The following is a 21,131-nucleotide window of genomic DNA, read 5'->3' on the forward strand; positions in this document are numbered from 1 at the left end:
AATTCTTTGATTGTACTGTTAAGAAGCAGCTGCAAGGATTCTTCTCATCCACCTCTGTTCTCCACAGCCCAGTCATTGACCTTACTTGTTTTTTTGGCCCTTGGCATCACATAAGCCTGACAGGAGGGCATAGTTTTCTAAATTAGTGGGTTTAAGGTCCATTTTTGATACAGAGCACACGTGAAGAAATATGACAAAACACAGCCTTTGACATATTTAAATATTTATTTTATAGAATCACTTTATGTATGAAAAAGTAGTTTGATAAAAAAGCTGCATCCTGATAGATCCACACAGCTTAATGCATTCTCAGCACAAGAAACCTTGGAACGAGCCTGAACACACTGAAGTTTCCTGTTGCCCTGCAGGAGAACATGGTTCTTTTTAAGTTCCATAAACATCCTCCCAGCTTTGAAGGCACTTGCCTCTTTGGCATACCTAGTGTGACCAGTGTGAAACTTCTACCATTTAGTTTTGCTGCCATCAATATAAAGTGTTGTGGTTTTTTAAACTGCAGTTTGCCACAATTGCTGCCCAGTCCTTGCTTGATCTCTGTTGTCTTAGAAAAGGGTGCTTCCAGTGGAAGGGGAAGAAGATTTCCAAGAGGAGAGTTCAGAAGCAGTGCTTGAAGACAAAATCACCTCAAGAGCTCATGAAGTTTCACAGTTTTCTGCTACAGGACTTTAAAACCATATTAAAAAAATACATGCATACCAGGAATCTCCAGAACTATTAATGACAAAATAATTAAACCACAGGATGCCTCAATTCTAGTTAGCAGAAGATCTAATAAAGAGGTAGAACCTACTATGCCACAAATCCTCCTCTGTTTTCTGTGACAGGCACACTTGTAACACTGACAGCCCATTATGGAACAGCCAGTGTGCTAGCTGGGCTTTGATCCAGCTCCCTGCAGCTTTCTCATTTCCATACCTCAATGTGTACCTTAGTACACATGATAGGAAGGAGAAATGCAAAAATGAGCTGCAGGACTGTAGTAAGTAGCTGTCAGCTTGTTTGCTCCTCAGCAGAACTACCTAAAATCATGCAAAGAGGACAATGTACTGAGGTAAACACTGAAAGGTTTGTTAAAATGCAGGGAACATTGAGGAGGCTGACCCCTGTGCTAAGTGGCAGACTTGAATACTCTACAGGCATTTGCCAGGAAGTTAAATAACTAGGTGAACCCCAAAGTACAGCTGAGTGCAGCCATTTAGAAACCTGAAACCTCTGCTAGATCCACAACCAAGCCAACAATCACAGCTCCAGATCATACAATAGCATTCTATTATTCTTCCCTTAATTTGGCCTCAAACTCTAGCACTAAACCAGCAAGTATTTTTTATAAGAGTAAACAGTGATATTTTTGTAATGTATTCTTCGGGTCAGGCAGGGTTTGTGCATGGCCAGAGTCTGGGCTAACAAAAAAGTAAACATATGGAGCCCCATTCCTTCCACTTTAAAACTTAAGTTTGCTTTCTTTAAAAAGCAGCAGCAGATGATACTGCTAGATCATTGAACTTCTGCTTGTAAATGTGCAATCTCCTTTTAGTGACTGCATGAACTACTTGTTGAATTATTAAGGAGTAAAAACAAGCACTGATCTTGGCTTTATGGTAATTAAAAGATTATCTGAAGAAGCTGGAGTAACCATGGCCATACAATTAAAGGTCCTCAAATGATACCAACAAAATTCTCCTTGGTGCATTGCAGCTATCTAGCATTTCTCCCCTCTCACACTTCAGAAATACGGCATGTTTTGCCAGCACAAGCTTCCCCAGCTCATGTGACCGACTACCAGCCAAGTAGGAGGAACAATTATCATCTTGTCAGGCAAATATTTTTTCAATATCAAATATCAAGGGAATAGATTATAATCATCAACCACTGCAATTCAGTTGGCATGCGAGCCAGGTCTGACAATTACCTCCACAGGAGGTACACATGGATGACAGGGGAGAATGTACATTGTAAGCAACTCATCTAGTCTGGAGTAAGCTTACCCTCACACAGGGTTTTCTCATGACAAAGGCTTTCAGCCTTGTTTACCCTAGTGATTCCAGGATTTCTGTATTCTAGCCAGCTGCAGTTTTAATCTATCAGGCCACAGAAGCTCTTAAATAATTCTGTTCCCAAGAAGGACGAGTGAAAACTTCCCCTCTCTTGTCACCACGGGGACTACAGTCTGCTCTAGCACTCCAGCTTCAACACAGTGGCTTCTAATAACCCCTAAGGGTAGTAAAAACACTCTCATTCCCAGTACTGCATTTGCCTCAGATGTGCCCAAGCACAGGTTCACATGACATCAAATGAAAGTATGAAGTGACTCATACACACAGGACTGTGGTCATCTTATGAAGAGCCACTAGACAAAAGAACAAAGATTCTTCCTGGAATGTCCCAGGCTACAGCTGAACAAACCATACCTTATTGCTTTTCTAAGCAGAGTCTGTCTACCTCCTTTGTAGATACCACTGGTTGTCTTTCCCAGAAGAAGAATAAAACCACCAAAAACTCTGCAACTCCTGCCTTATGCAAACTAGCTAAGACACAGGTGTCAGTGGCTCGTCAAGAATTATGACATCTTCTTAGCAGGGCACCAAATAGTGTCAGGGTAAAGCAGACAATGGACAGATTTAAATCTACATTAAAAAAAAAGAAAAAAAGAAAAAAAGACAGCATTAGATTGGAATTCTCCATACATGGGACATACTAGCATTGAATGTGCAAGCAGGCTGATGGAGCAGGGGGTGCGTCTACCTGCTTTTGGCACAGTAACGAGCTGACAAAATAAACCCATTAGTGGGTCTGATCATCTTACAGATGACTAACATGAACAAGGTAGGAAGACCTTGTTTTGAAAGAGGACACTAACCTGGTTGGATCTTGCTGAAGGCCAAACACTCCTCCCACACTAACGACATTGTGTTTGTTCTCAGGGTCACCATAACTCAGGGTTACCTGTAAAAATAAGGAAGTATTCAAAACTTGTAACACTAACGCAGAAAAACAGAGTGAAGTAGCAGGGTTATTAATGAGGTACCAAGAAAGTCTCCAAAGATGCTGTCTAATCTGAACATGGATGACATTTGGAGGACAGTGATTCGTTCTGACGTAAGCAACGCTGGCACTGAATGACACTAAGGGCAACGTGGGAGAGTACACAGGACAAGATGAGTTTCAACTGTAAGATTTCTAAGGACATGAATTCTGCTACTGTTTGTACCTTCACTAAATAACATGTTCATCCTTACCAGACATTGCCTGAAGTTTGCAATAGCAATATTTTAGCACAGGGGAAAATAAAAATATTTGCATATTAAGTAGCATAGAAAGGATTGTCATGTTTCAAATCTGAAACAAAGTTTAGATCTCTGGAACCACAGGTTCCTCCACACAAGCACCGCATTACGAATTTTTCATGTGTCAGGTGCAAGAAGACTTGTATTTTCTTTGCAATTGTACATTTCCTGGGTTTTGGGTTAGCTATCTTCGTCTCATGGAACCAATGATGACCAGTGAAACAATGGCCAGTTGTTGGACTGTTGCTACAGTCAAATTCACTAACATAAAGGGAGGTGACATCACAGTGGAATTTGGCCCCAAGCAAACATTTCTGCTGCCTAATACAATTGCCAGAAAAATATAACCACCCAGCATGCAGGGGAAAACCACACTCCTGTTTACTCATGGTGCCAAGCAGTGTGATGCAGGCAACACTGCTGGATGGCCTTGTGGCTCCATCTGCTGCCAGGGAGGTAAAATGTAGCCCAGCAACTAAAAAGCAAATTGATTTTTCAGAAGCAACTTTCATGAGATTCATACAAATTGTTCTTTAAAATTATTAACATTTAGTTATGTCAAGTACTTATATAGCTGCCTTTCTGAACAGCATGAATTAAGACTGCAACTTTGTTAGGCAAAACCAGGAACACTATTTAGCAAACTTCTACACTTTCTGCTACAGCTACACGCAAAAAATCAAGGTTTAGGAGGAGATGAGGTACACCCTACCTAGGCTTCATGTAGCAGAATGTGTCCCCAAAGGAGGGGACAGCTACATGACCTAGCTGGCTAGAGTGAAACAGTGCTTTTCACCAAAATGAAGGAATTGAGCAGGTTACAGCTCTGAGTGAGTCTGTAGATATCCTTCTTTGCTGAAGAGTGCTAAGTCTACGTAGTCTGTTCTTTCTGATCAGACTGAGGTGTAACTATAAGAACAGGACATGAAGCATAGCTCTACCTGCTGCAGAACAGACTCCCCTTTCAGTCTCTGCAGATTTTCCAGGTGGGAGTGGAACAATGGGCTGTGCAGCAGCTTTACCTCCAGCAGCCCTTCGATGATGTAGCCAATGGTGCAGTCGTCAGGAAGACGTACTCTTTCTGCAGTACTAATGAAATTGCCCAGGCTGTGACAGAGAGCATAGGAGACAAGCCAAAATGTGTATTTTAAAACCTCCCAGACATGTACTGATGGAGCTCAGCTAGGGACAATGCTTACCTGGCCCAGGGACTCATCTTCAGGGCAAGACCTCGGCTGATACAGAACCCAGCTCCACCTGTGGCAAACCAGAATTTCACCGTTGTCTTCTGAAGAGCAAAAAAAAAAAAAAACCACATAACAGTTACTGACAATCAGCTTTTTGCAATTCACTGGGCAGGGAAGGGAACTCAATGTTCTATTTCATATCAAATATTACATCTGAGTCAGAACAAGCCTACAGATGAATCTCTATTTGTTTAGGCTGCTGAAAGCAGCTAGCTGTTCTCTCAAATGAAACTACCTTGAAACAGACAGCAGGTGAACCATCAAATTAGCATAAGGGAGGTAGCCCACATGAATGGATAGTCCCACTTCGACACAATCACATTTGTCCTCTATTCATTTTAACCAAGGGTCATAGCCAGCTCAGTGTTATTGAGGATGTCAAAGGTGGTCCATATATATATTGGCTCTATGTCCAAGGAGACTATTTTGTTGTGCAGTCTTCCCTAACAAGCTGCTTTATAACTTTTTATGCCATTCTGGCCAGTGGATTGATAGATCTTTAAACAGACCTGCCAGTGCAGGTGACCTGGCTAGGATTTTCTCCTTAGCACATGTATCTTGTGGTTGAGATATGTTTGCTTCTGGTTCTTGGAAACCTAATAACCACTTTATATTGCAAATGATTTATCTATCCAGAAAGCTTCTGTCACCCATGTGAAGCTGGTTAAAGATGATGACAATGTGTGTGATACTGCACTCAAAACAAATTAAAAACCCCTTGAACTCCCACCCAAACTCCCAAGTCCTAAAATAAGGAACATTGCCCCCACAGCCACTAAAGGAAAAGTATAAGTCAGGGTGGGGAGGCCCTACTAAGCTCAGTGTGAGGGAGATCGCAGCATGCATGAGTAAAGGAACAGAAACAGCCAGCCATCCAGAAGAAAACCTCCATTGTGCATATGTATGCACACAACATCAGGCTGAAGGTGCGTTTAACTCAGCATCCTGCCTCTGAAAATGACCATCACTAGGTTCATTTCTTGCAGATTAAATCCCTTGGGTTTATGGGGGAATCCTATGAATTGTCAAGGTTTTAAAGGCTTAGAAGATTGGCATGTCTCTCAGGCAAACTGAAAAAGTTTGCTTACTGATCCATCACTTTGGACATGGTCAGCTGCTTCGATGGGATGGTCCAGGCTCGGTCGCCCCACATACACATCCTGGCTGTGTGAGAAGGCAGACAGGAGATGCAGAAGAGTCCGAGGGTTCACATAGTTGTCATCATCCACATGGCAAAACCATCTTCAAACAAAACAAATCAAGAAATTATAGGGACAAAGAAATGAGTTATAAGTTTACAACTGAGTCATAGTCTTTCAGGCTTGGAGCAGAAAGTATTCCTTATTGTCCCAAATTACAGAATAGGGAAGATGAAAGCACCCACAGATGCTAAATCTGCAAAGAGGCTGAAATTAATAACTTCCGTAGATTATAATCCTTTCCACCTTTCAGAAGATGCTTGTTTATAAACACTGCTTCATGCTGTGCTCCCTCTCCTGCACTCATCCCTACATTTTAGCTAATACTACATTCCTTACTGGAACAGAGATGGTTACTCAAGTTTCCTGTAAGCACAGAACTGGAAGAAACAAAGTCAATCGGAACAATGTGTTTCACTTACTTTTGCCCAGATTCCAGGAATTTATCATATTCCACAGACATCTTGCAGCAGAGAGCTTGCCGGGTATGGACAGCGGAACAGTTGGTGTTGATCATATGATCCCCTAGAAGAATAAAGATCAGCCCTTTCAGGTCTGAGGAGCATGTGTAGTCAAAAAAGACTACAAAAGAAGTGCACATTTGGCACCAATACTGTACATCTGAGGTGCACATGGTGCACACATGGAGAAGAAGCTGCAGGACAGGCAGGGCTCACAGGTCACCCATCTGGCATGTAACCTTCAGAGTCATGAAACTGTGTGACTGCATTAAAACAAGCAAGGGTATAAAAGCAATGTCATGAGATGTGTGTGAAAGAAATACCTACTATGACTTTGAACCACATAAGCCTAAGTCTACTAACAAGAAGGAAAGGGGTGCAAAAGTGAACTCAGTCTTCTGGAAGTTCCAGGTGTCTTGTCCAGGTGCCAATTAGAGAGAAGTTTTCTCTATTTTCTTCATCTTAACTTTCCTAGTTGCTTGTACAGCATGAAATAAGGACTTCTATAGAGAGTATGAAAGAAACGAAACTCAGTTATAATACATAGCATGCACCTCTGCTGCTACACAGCTCACCTGCTTTCAGGCGTAGCTCCCGATCCTCCCAGTCTGTGAATATAAATGTCTGTGGGAGACAAAAACCGTGTTTCCACATTTAAGAACTTCAGATTCTAATTTTAAATTTGCTCAGTTTCAGTTAGAATTCAGAGTGTTTTGTCTCTCTTGGTAGTTTGTTTCACAATAGCCACTGGAAAGGGGGAGGGAGTAGGGGTGCAGAGACCCCCCAGCAACTTCAACCCCTGCCTTATTTGTTACATTTTTTCATTACAAACCAGAATAATGTCATTTTAATAAAGAAGGCTGCATTTTACTCTCCTTGTCTCATAGTACAGACAAGTGATTTCCAGACAGAAAGGATTTTGGTCTTTTTTTGGTACTACCTCCTCTCTCTGGCAAGGAATTATCCACAGCTGCCAAGCAGATAAAGAAGAAAAAATGGAAGTCAGGGTGGGAAGTGGGAGGTGGTTAACACAGTCTTGTTCCAATGTCTGGATAAAATCCCATTAATATACTTGAACGGACCAAAATTCTGAAACAAGGGAACAAACTTTATGACCTACAGAAAAGCTTAAGTACTTAGTCCAACATATTAGCTTAGATGCATCATCATCAGGAATATTTCACTATCATGAAAGCACTTTCTACAGTAATACAAAAATCAGCAAACTGTGTCTGCTTGGACTACCGATCCCATATTGCAAGTAATTGGCCTAATCAGCAACGAACTCTTTTGGAAGTATGTTCACACTAAGCGTTTATATAAAACGACTTTCCACAGTCTTACAAAGAAAGTCTTTTTTAACATAAGAGAGAAAAACTCGGTGGGAGCGCACTCGCTGTCCTGGAAGCGCAGGGCCGGAGCTGCCGGCTGCCCCTGCCCGCTGACAAAGTCTCTCACCTGTCCTCTCGCCTGGGAGATCCAGGTTTGGAGGAGCAAGTCCAGCCGGCTCCTATGGTATTTCCTCGTGGTCTTCACGGCAATGAAGATGTCCTTCAGCTCCAGGCTCTCCCTGGCCGCGCTGCCGGCAGTCCCGAGGCGGCCCCTCCGCGCAAGCTGCGAGCTCCCCGCGAGCCCGCCGGTCCCGGGCCCGCCGCCCGGCGCTGCGGCAGAGCCGGCGGGGCCCGCGCGGTGCGGCGGGGCCGCGCTGGGCCCGGCGGGGCGCGGCGGGCGGGGCGCGGCGGGGCGCGGCCCCCGCGGCAGCAGCAGCAGCAGGAGCGCGGCGGCGCCCAGCGACAGCAGAACCCCGGCCCTGCGCAGCCCCAGGCAAGGACCGCTCATGCTGCAGCCCCGCGGGCCCCCGCCGCAGGGTGCGGCCACCGCATGGCCCCGCACTCCGGGAGGTGGCGGCGGCCCCGCGGAAGGAGCGCCCGGAGGTCGTCGAGCCGCCGCCGCGGGGCCGCGGCCCCTTTAAGAGCTTCACCTGTCGGCCGCGGCCTCGCCGCGACGCGCGGCCCGGAAACGGAAGCGGAAGCGGAGCGGGAGGGGCGGGCGGCCGGAAGCGGCGGCGTGAGGGGAGGATGCCGCTGCCCGTCCAGGTCTTTAACCTGCAGGTATGGGGCGGCCGCGTCCCGCTGGCCCGGCCCATCGGGCCTTGCCGCGCTCCGCCGCGCTCCGCCGCGTTCCGCGTCCCTCCCGCGCAGGGTCTGAGACCCTTGCTCGGCCGCGGCCTCCGGGGGCGCCGTGCGGCCTTCTCCTTGCGCTCCACGGACGTGGAGCAGCTTTCGGCTGGCCTTGGGCCTTCGCTCGCCCTTCCGTCGGGTCTGTGTCTCTTCCGCCGCCGTTCGCGAGGAGCAGTGCTCCGCCGAGCATCCTCCGGCACCCGTGGCGTCCCCGCCGCTGCGGTGGCCCTGTGTTTGGTCCCCGCCGTGGGTAGGGCTGGAGTGGTGGAGGAGGGTACGGTGAGGTGGCCCAGTGAGGAGGAACTGAGAGTCTGTAGTGCAGGGAGAGCCCCGGGAACGCCGAGGGGGTCGGTGACACGAGGTACCTGCGGAGGCTGTCCTTTGCAAGTTTTAGCAGTAGCATATCTGTGTCAGGGCGCGGGGCTTTGGGCAGAGAGGACGAGGGACGGTTCAGCATCCAACTCGGCTCCTTCGTTAGTAACAGATCTGTACTGCACCCCGTCCAGCAGCAGATCACACCTATTCCTGCCGAGTACAGCAGGAGACTTCAGCTCAGGCATCAGCGTATCTGCTTATGTGAGGCCTGGTGAGGTACCCTCAGCAGAGCAGCCCTTGGGGCTTAGGAAATCTTGGGGAGTGGCTGTTTATTATTTGCTCTGTGAGTAGTTTTTGAGTTGACATTGCATCTTCCTTTCAAAATAAAGAGCTTGAAAATGTTTGAGTTTGCTTGTCCTACTGGGGCTTTCAGCCCACTTGTATTTTTCCTTGTCTGGGAGTTAAGTGAGAAATGCAGAGTGCAGACTCTCAGTGTAGCAAGACACAAATTGTTCTGTTCCACCAGCTGGAATTACAGTTACCTTTTTGCTGTTTTCTAAGGAGTCTGTAATTGAGTTTTTACTATGGTAGGCAAGTGCCGCCTAAACAAACTAACCTTGGCACTTAGTGTTTGTGATATAAGAAAAGATAGAAGGTAGATAAAAGTGGGAAAAGTAGTGGTCTCAGCATATGTTGAATTGCCTGTTTTTATGCGGAGTTTGCCTGAGGGGTGGTCTAAACAACCAAAATTTCCTCTGTGCCCTCCCTGCCTCCCTTTCCTTCATGGAAAGGTTAGTAAACTAGGAAACAGATGGTTTTGTGCTTCACTTGCTTTTACTTCAGATTTTGGGAGGTTTCAGTGAGATGTGTATTTGACGTGTATCAGTTTGTGAAAGAATAAGACCTCCAGACTGTGGGTGAGTGTAATTTTTAGAGATAGGAAATCTGCATCTGCCCTGTTCCTTGTCACAAAACAACCCAACTAAACAATCAACCCAGTCCAAAAAACCCTCAATCTTTGATTTCTTGACAGTAAAATCAGTAAAAATATGGAAATAATCAGATGTGTATGGGGGCAAGGTGGTTGGCATGTCTGTCTTTTGTGAGATCCCCTTTTGCAAATCAAGCTTATAAAGCTTATATACTGTGTGCACAAAGTCAGCATTTTATAAGCAGACAGTCTTCTAAGTTTTCCTCACTTTATTTCCTCACAGTAATTTCAAGGAGGACTGTTCAGCACACTTGGACTAGGAGTAGACAATGAATTTTGTGCCAGCAGAGCACTTAGTTTGTGGAATGGGATAGCAAGCTGGTCTTACCTGGAGTACATGCAGGAGCTGAAGCAATGCAGCTGTGCCAAAGTCACTGCATTGCTGTGAGTCCTTATGGCTCAAAGCCGTGCAGGATATACTGGGAGAATAAAATTCTGTTGTTTCTCCAAAGAGGCTCTATCCGAGCAATTGAACTTGAAAACTATAGTAAAATAGTTTGACTAATGCCACATCCCTGCAGTGCAGTCAGATTGTTCCTTGCTATGTTGGAAACTTTGAAGTTGTCATTTGGCGTTCTGTTCTTTATGGCTTTTAATACTTCTAAGAAGTTTCGCAATATTTGCCTCTTCCCCCCCCGCCCCGAAATATTATTTCTAAGCATTAAAGCAATTTTGAAAGGTTGTGGTGAGTTTTTTGGTACATTTTGCCTTTTGGAACTTCTTGAGCTGAGTGTTAACACCTGCTCTTGCTCAGGGAAGAGAAATGGAATGCATATGCATACCTCACATACTTTGTAGAATCAGATTATTTGACCCCTTCATTTTTTTGCTTGATAATTTACCAAGCCAAATAAACTGCTCTGTGTGAATGCTAAGCCATACTGCTGCTTGCATTAGACCAAGCATCATGCTGACTGGTGGTGCTACTAGAGAAAAGTCCTAAGCATATATCAAAAGACTGAGGAGTGCTTTTTCATTTTTAAAATTTAACACATATTTAAGCAAGTCCTTAGTAAATTGAATAACATATAGGCTGCTTTTGACCTTGTTTTGCTCTTTTAGGGTGCAGTGGAGCCCATGCAGATTGACGTAGATCCACAAGAAGATCAGCAAAATTCACCTGATATCAACTATGTGGTGGAGAACCCCACGCTGGTACGTGCTGCTGAGGGCTGTGGGTACATTTCTTGCCCATGGTCTCTTCCTTGAAGAATTTTGAAAAAGACCCTTCTGAAAAAATTTTAACGCTGATTAGTCTTAAACACAAAAGCATCACAACTGAAATTTTGAAATGGTAAATTGTAGTGTAGAGCATATTTCTGAGGAAATTACTTATATTTGAAGAAAGCAGACATGAACTAATCTTACTGATTTTTGTTTGCCCTCCTTGAGGGGGTCAGGTCTGCAGGAAAAGCTGTGCAGGTCATAGTGTAGTAGGCTGATGTAGTGTGTCCATTTTCACCTTCTGAGGCCAGGTTTTGTTGGCAGGATTTGGAGCAGTATGCGTCCAGCTACAGTGGGCTGATGCGAATCGAGCGGCTGCAGTTCATCGCTGACCACTGCCCACAGCTGCGGGTGGAAGCTCTCAAGATGGCTCTGTCATTTGTCCAGAGAACTTTTAATGTTGATGTGTATGAAGAAATCCACAGAAAGCTGTCTGAGGCCACGAGGTACTAAGAGGCCATGGGAACCTGGGGAGCTTTCCTGACGGAGTTAAGAGTGATGTGCTGCAATGGAGTACTTTGCATGTAATACCAGCACGTACCTTATGCAAATTATCTTCGCCCTTAGAGTTAATAGCAGCGACATGTGTGTTCATGCTTTTTTAAAAGATAGAGCACAGAAGGCATTGTCTCATTCTGAAATCTTTGTGCTTTTAAAAGCTCCAGGTAGATATTGAGGTGAGTTTAGTCCTTGCAACTGCCTCAAATATTAATGAATAAATTTGTTTTTCCTGAGACAGATTATGGAGACATGTTCTAGATGCTTTTGTTTTCATAAGTTAATACCTAATCTAACTCTTTGCCTTGTTTTGGTTTATTGTTTCCTTTCTCTCCCCCGCTCTAGAAAGAGGCTTGATGTTAAGGATCACCTTTAATATCTCACTTATACATCTACGCTTCCCATCTTTGTATTATTTTTGTTGCTATGCTTATTTCATGATTTCTTGTCTGTTTTGCATGGGGAGTCTTTACCATGTGTGTGACAGTATATTCATCCTGAGATCATTAGGATAATTTTGTGAAGTATTTGTAAACATCTGTGATGCTTGTGTTACTGTTTGCACTGGACATTTTAGCAATATGTCTCTTTTTCCCCACTACCTTTATTTTCTCTTTGGTCTATTTTGTGTATGCAGTACTGTTTGTTAGGGTAGCATTGCCAGGCACTTAGCAGACTTCTGTTTTGAAACATATTCAGCCTAATAGCCTCATTCAAATACTTTTCTTTCAGAGAACTGCAAAATACACCTGATGCTGTCCCTGATAGTGGAATTGAACCCCCTCCTCTTGACACAGCTTGGGTTGAAGCTACACGCAAGAAAGCTCTTCTTAAACTGGAGAAACTCGATACAGATCTGAAAAATTACAAAGGGAACTCCATCAAGGAGAGTATCAGGTGAGATGTAAAAGGCTCTTCTGGAGCAAGGAAGAGCATTTTGTTTCTCTGTAGTTAACATGGGATGTGCCCTTAGGTCAGTGTGTTGAGTTACTTGTTTAGAACAAACTGCCTTTGTCCGTTTCTGAGCATACAGTTCACTGATGTTTTAATTCCCATCCTCCAGGAGAGGCCACGATGATTTAGGAGATCATTACCTGGACTGTGGAGACCTCAGCAATGCTCTCAAGTGTTACTCGCGAGCCCGTGATTACTGCACCAGTGCTAAACATGTCATCAACATGTGTCTCAATGTTATCAAGGTAGGAGGATTTGCAGGCAGAGGTACCTGGTGTCTTTGTGATACCTGCTGTGAAGTTGCCCCCCATCCTTGGCTCTTGTGTCCTCAATGATGCGGCTTAGCTGAGGAGTGCCGTTTATCTGTGCCTGCCCCACACTATTTCTGGCTCTCTACAGGTCAGTGTCTACCTCCAGAATTGGTCTCATGTTCTGAGCTATGTTAGCAAGGCTGAGTCTACACCAGAAATTGCAGAAGTAAGCTCCTGCTCTTTAACTTGCATACATTTTCCCTTTGTTTTCTGTTTCTAAATTTGTAAAATTATTTCTTCCTTTCCCCCTTTATGACTTCTCTTATGATGCACGTGTACAAAATCTGACTTATGGTAAAAATGGGTACTTCCCATCCTCAGTTTTGCCATATTTCCCAAGAGAAATAAAATTAAGTTTTCTTGCCATTGAGATTGGCAAGTTAATTATCAGGGTGAAATATCCTGGGGACATTATCCTAGTTGTAAGCAAAATAGCTTTCATACTGCTTGCTCACTACTGCTTTGTTTTATGCTTTAGCAAAGAGGAGAAAGAGATAGCCAGACACAAGCAATTCTCACCAAACTGAAATGTGCAGCAGGTGAGTGAGTCCTTCAGCTTCCTGTATGGTTTGCCTGTCTTTCTACCTGTTAGCTGTCTCTAGGGCTCTTGGGTTTATTTTTTCTCTCATATTTGACAGACTTTGTATTTCCATACCAGACATGCAAAATTTAATTAAGCTGGTGAGATAGAACTGCTGGTTTTTGCCATCTCTTTCTTCTCCCTGAGTTTCTTCAGAGAGGATACCTGTGTGAGTCAATGTAGTTCAAAGGATGCTTGAGACAGTCTGAGGATCTTGTTTTACTTCACTAGTGAAGGCACTAGCAACTGTGGGGGCCTTTCCTACTCCCTAGATTTTTCAATTTTCCCAAATTTGTATACTGTCATAAAAAAAGGACTAACTTTTTCTGGTTCCTAGGCTTGGCCGAACTAGCTGCCCGGAAGTACAAACAGGCAGCAAAGTGCTTCTTGTTGGCATCATTTGATCACTGTGATTTCCCTGAGGTGAGGACCAAGAGGGAGCTGTATGCAGGTCTTGGAGGGGATGCAGTTCTTCTTAGTATTAGGTTGTAAAATTCAGATATTGTAGTTATTCTTGCAGCATTCCTATATAGTGTGGTGGTGCTGTGAACTGTGCTGGTTGGTTGGTTTGTTTTGGTTTTTTTAAGTCTCTGTTCTTGGCTTCTCTAAATGTTCTATTCTAGATCACATAAGAGTTACCTGTGAGATTTATGATTTATAATTTATAATTCAATCAACCAAAAGCTCCTGAAATTGATGTCTGCTCTCTTAGCAGTGTTACTGCTCTGACTCTGTCACCCCACGCAGTGGGTGAGAGCAACCTGAGTGCTTCCACTGCATTTGATAAGGACTAATCTTGTCACTGCTTGAAAGAAAGGCCTGGGGTAGAAGACTCAACACCACCCTTACACCATTTTGGTAGTCAGTGACAGCTTGCTCTCTGTCTCTCCCTCTCTCTGTAGCTGTTATCTCCCAGCAATGTGGCTGTGTATGGTGGGCTCTGTGCCCTTGCTACATTTGACCGTCAGGAACTGCAACGAAATGTTATCTCCAGTAGGTGAGTGATGCCTTGAGTGATGTTTGTATGTACTGGACATCTTTTGGAACATGGGACTTTGGTTAAGAGTGGATTTTGGCAGGAATATTTCTCATACAGGAGAGAAAGAATCACTGAGCTCTAATTTGCCTTTAGCATTAAGTGCTGTTTCACTGTCTAAAACAGAGTGGTTAATCACAGCTGAAATTTTCTTAGTATAAGTTTCCCACCCAGGTTAAATCCAGCATCTGCATAGCCCAGTTGTCTGTCTTCATCAGTACTTCATATCAGATATTAAATAGAGGGACACAGTCGTCTGTCAAAGGCAGCTTTCCTTCATGTTGCCCCTTGTTGTGGTGTATGTTAATCGTTAAAACAATTTAGTAATTATTAGTACACCTTGGAGTGTAATCTTACTATACAGAAGGTTAAGATAATTACAATCTTTGGAAGAAAGTGGTTATTGAGTGTCATAGATTTAATTGCAATGCTACTGAATTCCTGTCAGCTAGGTGTACAGGAGCTAGATGTACAGAAGCAGTAATCTTAAATTGCTGTGGAAAAGGGGTTGTTACCCTCTTTTATGGGCTGATAAATAGGGTGAGATCCCAAGGTTTAAAAATCTGTGATGGTGAACTGGGAGTGTGCTGAGGAAAAGTGTACATCCCTAAGATTTACCACACTCACAATAGCTTGTTTCTCAGAGAAATTGGCATGCTTGTCTTGTCTATGGCATGCTATACATAATGAAGGCTGTGCTTTGAAAGGGGACACAGAGCTGGCCAGCATGGACTACAGTATGGCATTTGTTTGCCTGATTTTGACCTATTCACATTCATGATTTTGTTTTGTGTGGACAAACACTTCTACTATTTGGTTTGTCAAAAGTCTTTTGTCTTCCTTCATCACAGCTCTGATGCTGTGCTCTATCTCTCTGTGTTCCAGGCTCCTAGCCCTGGTGAAAATGGGCTGTCTGGTCTGTTAGAGGGTAAAATCTTGGAATCTTCTTGGAATGATAGTGAGAGTTTTTAACCTTGTGACTTGGAGTGATGAGCTAATGGGGTATTTAAGTAGCAGATTCCAATGTCTGATCACTGCCATCTTTATCTGTAGCTCCTTCAAATTGTTTTTGGAGCTGGAGCCACAGGTTCGTGACATCATCTTCAAGTTTTATGAATCTAAGTATGCTTCATGCCTGAAGATGCTGGATGAGATGAAGGTGAGTTGCAGGAGAGCAGTGCAGAGGAGACCCTAAAAGTTCCCTTTGCCTAGGCTTTTGTGAGAAGCAGTGATTGTCAAAAGTAGATACTAAATGTTCAGGTCTTCTCTGTCTTCTGTGTCTCTTGGTGTGGTGCATGGAAATTAGGAATAGTTTATTTGTAGAGAGAAATTATAAATATTTAAAACATATTCCTATGTTTTTTATTCATTCTTGTTTTATTGTCTTCCTGTAGTATAATATTCTTAAGGTTCAAGTATATACGCATAAATGTTTCAGAACACAGGAATAATATATTTTTCCAGATTGCTTCTCAGCTTCTGATGTGGTTTATTGTTTTGCGCAGGACAACTTGCTGCTAGATATGTACCTTGCACCTCATGTTAGGACACTTTATACCCAGATTCGAAATCGTGCCCTTATCCAGGTAATTGTTCCTGTCATCCCAGAGGTGGATAAACAGGGAGATAGGCCATTTCTTTGCAATTACTTTTCTCCTAGTTTCTTAAAGGGTGGAGTGTGCAACTGAATATTTTCTTCTTTTTCTTAGTACTTCAGCCCCTATGTGTCGGCAGACATGCGCAAGATGGCCACTGCTTTTAACACCACAGTGGCTGCTCTGGAAGATGAACTCACTCAGCTGATCTTGGAGGGACTGATCAATGCCAGAATAGACTCGCACAGTAAGGTGAGTGCATTTCACCCATGAATTAGAGACTGAACAGGTTTACTAAGTTTAGAAACTCTCCATTCCTGAGAGGCTTGGAAAGGTGCATTCATCTCTTGGGCCTGGTGTGTTCAGTAGGGGTGAACTGTGTGTGACCTCAGGCCCCATAATGCCTTAGCTGTTTTCCTGCTGTGGAACCCTGGCACAGCTCCCATGTTCAGTTCTCTGTATTGGTTACAGATTCTGTATGCTCGAGATGTAGATCAGCGCAGCACAACTTTTGAGAAGTCTTTACAGATGGGCAAAGAGTTTCAGCGCCGTGCCAAAGCAATGATCCTGCGAGCCGCAGTCCTGCGCAACCAGATCCATGTCAAGGTATGGCCCTGCTCAACTGAGACTTAAAGGCAGGGTTAAGTAAAACTATGAAAGTTGGTGAATTGAGGATTCTGGAAGGGAGCCAATCTATCAGGTTCCTGATTGGACAAATTCTTACAGTAGTAAATACTTAATATATAAGGAACAAGTGTTTTTAGCTAGTAGATTAACCTGTTTGTACAGCTCAGAAGCTCCTTTGAAGTTTATATGGTTGGGTTAATTCTGAATAACTCCTTTGGTCCAGTCCTTGGTAGACGTATCTTCTACCTTCTCAATAAAGATTGTCTGAAGTAATTTTTTCAGCAGAGGAAGTAAAAGAAGCATTAATTGTTAGGAGTATTCTTTCTGGATTGCAGTTTGAAAAGGATGCCTTTAGGGAGGATAGGCCATCTGCACAAAATGAGTTAATTTCTATAGTATATTAATCCCTGTGATTACTAAATGTCAGATAGGATTCAATTCCTGGGGTCAACAGCACCTTGTACATAGTCGGTAAGAGTGGCTTAAAAGTTCTGGTTTGACTTTTTTATGAAAACTTTTTGTGAACTGTAGAAGTTGTTAATACAAAACCATCATTAATGAACCTGGGGGTATGCTCTCCCCCTGCTGCCATCCTGCTGTGCTTCACCTGTGCTTTATTTTGTCTCTCAGGAAGCAGGCTGCAGAATATTTACACATCACTAACTAGGATGTGTTTTGGTCTTGTTGCAGTCTCCTCCGAGGGAAGGTAGCCAAGGGGAGCTCACTCCAGCTAACAGCCAATCCAGAATGAGCACCAACATGTGAAAAACTTCGTGCACTACCAAAAGAAATGGTCCCTCAGGACTGTACCCAGTGTCTCACCCACTAACTGCTGAGCTTCACAAACTGTCCCTATCTCCCTCACTTCTTGCTCGGATTGAGTCAGGGTTTGGTGGTGGATAATATGAATATTCCAATAACTTCAATTCTCCTTGAAAAGAAATTCTTTTTAAAAACAGCATCCCTAAAAATGGGTCTTCATTTCAGTTTTGGTAGAAACCTTCACTCTCCTTCCACCACTCCATAAAGAGCTTCAGGTTATCCGTACAGATGCTGAGTTGAGAGTTTTTCAGTTGCTAATAGTTTTCTTGTTTCAAAGTTGCAAAAATAGTTAGTTGAATGGACAGACACGATATAAGATGAATTTTGCTGGCCTGAAAGTATTGCCTCAATTTTGAGCAATGCTGACCTTTCTTTTTTCCAAATAAACTTAAGAGTGCATTGCTCTCAATTATGGAACTAGAGTTCTGATGGGGGAGGAGATTTCCTTTGAGAAACTCTTGGAGAATTTTCACCTGTACCAAAAAACATGGCATTGCTTCCATGCATTCAGTCACAGGCCTTTATTTTAGGGTTTTATGTTTACCTGCAGCCAGGTTCTCTCTCTCTCTGGTCTCTATTTTCAAAGAACTGTTTCCTGATGTGTTTCCCTCTTGTGTGTGACCTGGCTTTAGGGTCCAGTGTTATCATAGCAGTAAATCTCTACTTCATGCAAATATTGCTGTCTGCCCAGTCTTACTGCCATAGTGTGTGATGGGTTCCCCACATGTGCAACAGTTGTTTTGGGTAGAATGGATAAATGCCATAGAACACCACTCAAGTCTTGTGGAAGCCCTAAAAAGAGTAAGTCTAGTGCCCAATCTCCAGGTGCATTTATTCTGCTTTTCTTTTTATAAAGGGGTTAAAGGTGGCAGCCCAGTGTGTGTGTGTGCGTGTGTGTGTGTTATCCTCCTGTGTTCATGAAAAGAGATATGCACTGAATTTTCTGAAGTCACTGCTGCCTTTTATTCATCTAATCCATAAGGCAAGCTGAGAATTTTGATCCATCCCTGACTGGTCTGGCAAGTGACTACAGATGTTACTTTTAATCGGTTCATGCTTTTTTTTTAAAAAAAAAAGTTGTTATATCTAGTGCATTAAACAGCAGGATTAAAAAACTTCTGAGTATTTGGAATTTTGTGTTAAAGTTGGGTTTTAGGTATTTTGATTTCAAGCCTCTGTTTTTTTGCTAAGCTTCATGATGTTTCATAGGCGATTGTTTTGCTTTCTGATCTGGCTGGAGATGCAGCTTGGATGAAATGTAAAGAAAGTGCAGTTTGAAGGAACATTCGAACAGCAAAATTCCTGTAGCAACAATGGTCTCTCCTGGCTTTCCATGCTTTTTATTACTTAGGTGCTGAAAATGGAAGCAATAGTTTCTGTAAGGTCTTTGGTTACATTTGGCATGGAAAAATTCTCTCATTTTTGAGGGAAGAACTGAGTGTCAAGCATCGCTGATGGCCAGTTTAGTGAGAAAGGCAAGTTGAGTCCTTGGGTAAATTGCTGTACATCCTTATAAGAAATGCAGGGAAAGTACTTTTACATTTTCTATTTGTGTTGAAGGGAAGCTTTTCAGTCCTGAATGCTACTCAAACATTTTTGCTTTCTTCCACAGATGGGCCAGTGATGGTATTTATCAGGAAAAGGTGTTACACTCTGCTCTTTAGGAGGTGGTTTTGCATCCCAGTGAAGTGCACCATGGCAGGTGACCTGTCTGTGCTCCCACTTTTGGGATTTTTATTTTATTTATTTATTTATTTATATCAGTCCCTCGCTGGAGGATTTCTGCTGCAGGACTCCTCAGTGGTGTCTTGAGCTGACTAGAGTCTCTGTACTTCCAGACACCAGCGGCATCACACATCCCTCAGCAGCCACAAGGGGCCCACAAGGTGGCACCAGCAGTTTCCAGCTCTGGCTGTGGCCCGAGGCCATTCTGTATGCTGGCAGGCATGGTTAAGTTTTTGTCCCCCCAGACAAAAGTGCTTGCAGCCTCTTTGGGCGTTATCAAGCATTTCTCTTTTATTACACTGGCATTGTGGGTGCTTTGTGCAGAATTACTGGCATGTAACTCTCTCCTTTAGCCTGTGAAAGAAGCTGCTGTTGCTTTTGGATCTTGTAGATGGGAGTCAGGGCTGTACAGGCATGTTTCTTCTAGACATTGTCCAACACCTGCCTCAGTCCTAACTGCCTGCCAGTCTCAAACCCCACAAAATACAACACAGTATGCATATAGTTCTAGGAAAATTGCATTCATAAGCAGTCTCCCCCAGCAAAAATGATTCTTACCTTAAATCTCTATGTAATTTCCCAAGTAATAAATGGGGAAATAGTGACCCACATAGATTGAATTTTCAGTGATTCCTTGTGACCACCAAGGTCATTCAGTGATGAAGTTTTGTGGAATGTGTAGCATGTTGGTATGTCTAAGATATGATCAGAGGGGCCCATTCGTATGGATTTAATGAACTTGTGCAGCACCTTTTTGTTAAGGAAGTGTCAGTGGTAGGCCATGACAGGTTCCTCATGCAGTGTAAATCCTGCTTTCTTTACATGACCTTGCTAGGACAAAAGGAAAAACAGTTGAAAAAACCTTATTCTTTTGGCAAAGGCAGTTTTAATTAGCACACTCACTGTAAGTGGTAATGTAGAAGCTGCCACTGTGAGATTAGCATTAGTTTGGGGTGATTGGTAATTATCTGCCCAGAACTTCTCCAGCACTGTGGTCTGTGTTGCTAGGTTTTGCAGGGGGAGGTCTGTTTAGAGGACCATGGCTGTTGCAGCATCATCTATGAGCTGCTTTTGGCTGAAAGGTGTCACTAAGTGAGGGAGAAAATAACAGAGCTCGGTCTTTGTCCCAGGCCATGTGAGTGTGACCTGTACATCTCTTCTGTGACTCTGCAGCAAAGGTCTCAGCACTGTTCCATCCTCTGGATAGCTCCCAAAACTGCCACTGAATAAGGTATTATTTCTGATATGTGCAATGTAATATAAACTTTCAGGGAAAGAATAAAGAGGAAACTTCAATCTGACAAAGACCCATTGTGTATTGGTAGAAAGTGCTTGTCAAGCACTGATTCATTTTTCTTTTAAAGTCTCAGCCAAATAAATTTGACTATTTGAGATTCTTCTGCCATCTTCATTACTCTTTATGAAGCAGATAGCAGTGGGGCAGCAGTGTGCTGCATGAGACAGTGCTCTTAGTATGTTTTATACCATCTGCTTGTGACAGCTGAGGTTGAGACAAGTCAGTGTTTTACTTCTCTGGTATTCCATCAGCTGTGAATTTGCAGTAGGGTGAAAACCACCAAACTGGTGTGGAACTGAATTCTGCTTCCTCTGATGCTGTTAGAGAATAGGGAAAGGATTACTTGTCTGCTTTGCAAATGAGCTTTTTAGTTAAAGTAATGTTATTTTGGCTTTTGTGTTCTTAAGGATCTCTGAACTCCATTCAACATTTCATAGGGTTGCTGTGTAGCTTTAGATTCTCTCATAGGATAACTTGATTAGGATAAATTAATTAGAAAGGGGAACAGAAACTGGCTAGTAGGTCATGTCAAGCTCTAAGAGAAAATGTACAAGATTCACTAATTAGAAGCTTGGGAACTTCATAATGCAATTAAGTTTCTTGACATCAAAGAGTAACTCAAGCTTAGACCTTGGTAGAGTTACTGAAGTTCAGACTGCAGGACATTAGCAAGAGATGGTCTAATTCAAACAAGAACTCAAGTGGCAGGACCTGAAAAATCTGGCTTACGTGGTAGATCAGGGTGGGTATTCTTTTTATCCCTGACC

At 43.3% G+C, this 21,131-nt stretch overlaps 2 protein-coding genes across 4 annotated transcripts; one reads left to right on the forward strand and one right to left on the reverse strand.

Moving 5' to 3' along the window:
- Nucleotides 1-224: 224 nt before the first annotated feature.
- RFNG (RFNG O-fucosylpeptide 3-beta-N-acetylglucosaminyltransferase) lies at nt 225-8,048 on the reverse strand. The gene is made up of 8 exons (XM_058817034.1): nt 7,668-8,048; nt 6,785-6,833; nt 6,171-6,273; nt 5,638-5,791; nt 4,502-4,590; nt 4,244-4,409; nt 2,876-2,961; nt 225-2,642 (listed from the first exon to the last, which is right to left on the reverse strand). Exons 1-8 carry the CDS (start codon nt 8,046-8,048, stop codon nt 2,576-2,578), a joined length of 1,095 nt encoding a protein of 364 aa, XP_058673017.1. The 3' UTR covers nt 225-2,575.
- A 186-nt stretch (nt 8,049-8,234) lies between these two features.
- On the forward strand, nt 8,235-18,016 carry GPS1 (G protein pathway suppressor 1). Of its 3 annotated transcripts, none has more exons than XM_058817370.1 (14): nt 8,235-8,320; nt 10,758-10,850; nt 11,184-11,365; nt 12,150-12,314; nt 12,481-12,616; nt 12,771-12,848; nt 13,161-13,221; nt 13,600-13,685; nt 14,165-14,259; nt 15,352-15,457; nt 15,804-15,884; nt 16,008-16,145; nt 16,365-16,499; nt 17,211-18,016. In XM_058817370.1, exons 1-14 carry the CDS (start codon nt 8,288-8,290, stop codon nt 17,283-17,285), a joined length of 1,464 nt encoding a protein of 487 aa, XP_058673353.1. In that variant the 5' UTR covers nt 8,235-8,287; the 3' UTR covers nt 17,286-18,016. The 3 variants fall into 3 exon arrangements, with proteins under 3 accessions (XP_058673353.1, XP_058673356.1, XP_058673354.1); XM_058817371.1 differs by lacking the exon at nt 8,235-8,320 and adding an exon at nt 8,729-8,750; XM_058817373.1 differs by lacking the exon at nt 15,804-15,884.
- Nucleotides 18,017-21,131: the final 3,115 nt, after the last annotated feature.

This window comes from Ammospiza caudacuta, chromosome 19, assembly GCF_027887145.1.
Source record: "Ammospiza caudacuta isolate bAmmCau1 chromosome 19, bAmmCau1.pri, whole genome shotgun sequence".
Lineage (NCBI taxonomy): Eukaryota > Metazoa > Chordata > Aves > Passeriformes > Passerellidae > Ammospiza > Ammospiza caudacuta.

Coding starts and splice junctions, on each gene's coding strand:
- GPS1 (XM_058817370.1), top strand. CDS start 8,288: ATGCCGCTGCCCGTCCAGGTCTTTAACCTGCAG. Junction 11,366..12,149: donor AAGCTGTCTGAGGCCACGAG/GTACTAAGAGGC, acceptor CTTTTCTTTCAG/AGAACTGCAAAATACACCTG. Junction 12,315..12,480: donor TCCATCAAGGAGAGTATCAG/GTGAGATGTAAA, acceptor CCCATCCTCCAG/GAGAGGCCACGATGATTTAG.
- RFNG (XM_058817034.1), bottom strand. CDS start 8,048: ATGAGCGGTCCTTGCCTGGGGCTGCGCAGGGCCGGGGTTCTGCTGTCG. Junction 6,834..7,667: donor TCTCCCAGGCGAGAGGACAG/GTGAGAGACTTT, acceptor TGTCTCCCACAG/ACATTTATATTCACAGACTG. Junction 6,274..6,784: donor GGAGCTACGCCTGAAAGCAG/GTGAGCTGTGTA, acceptor TTATTCTTCTAG/GGGATCATATGATCAACACC.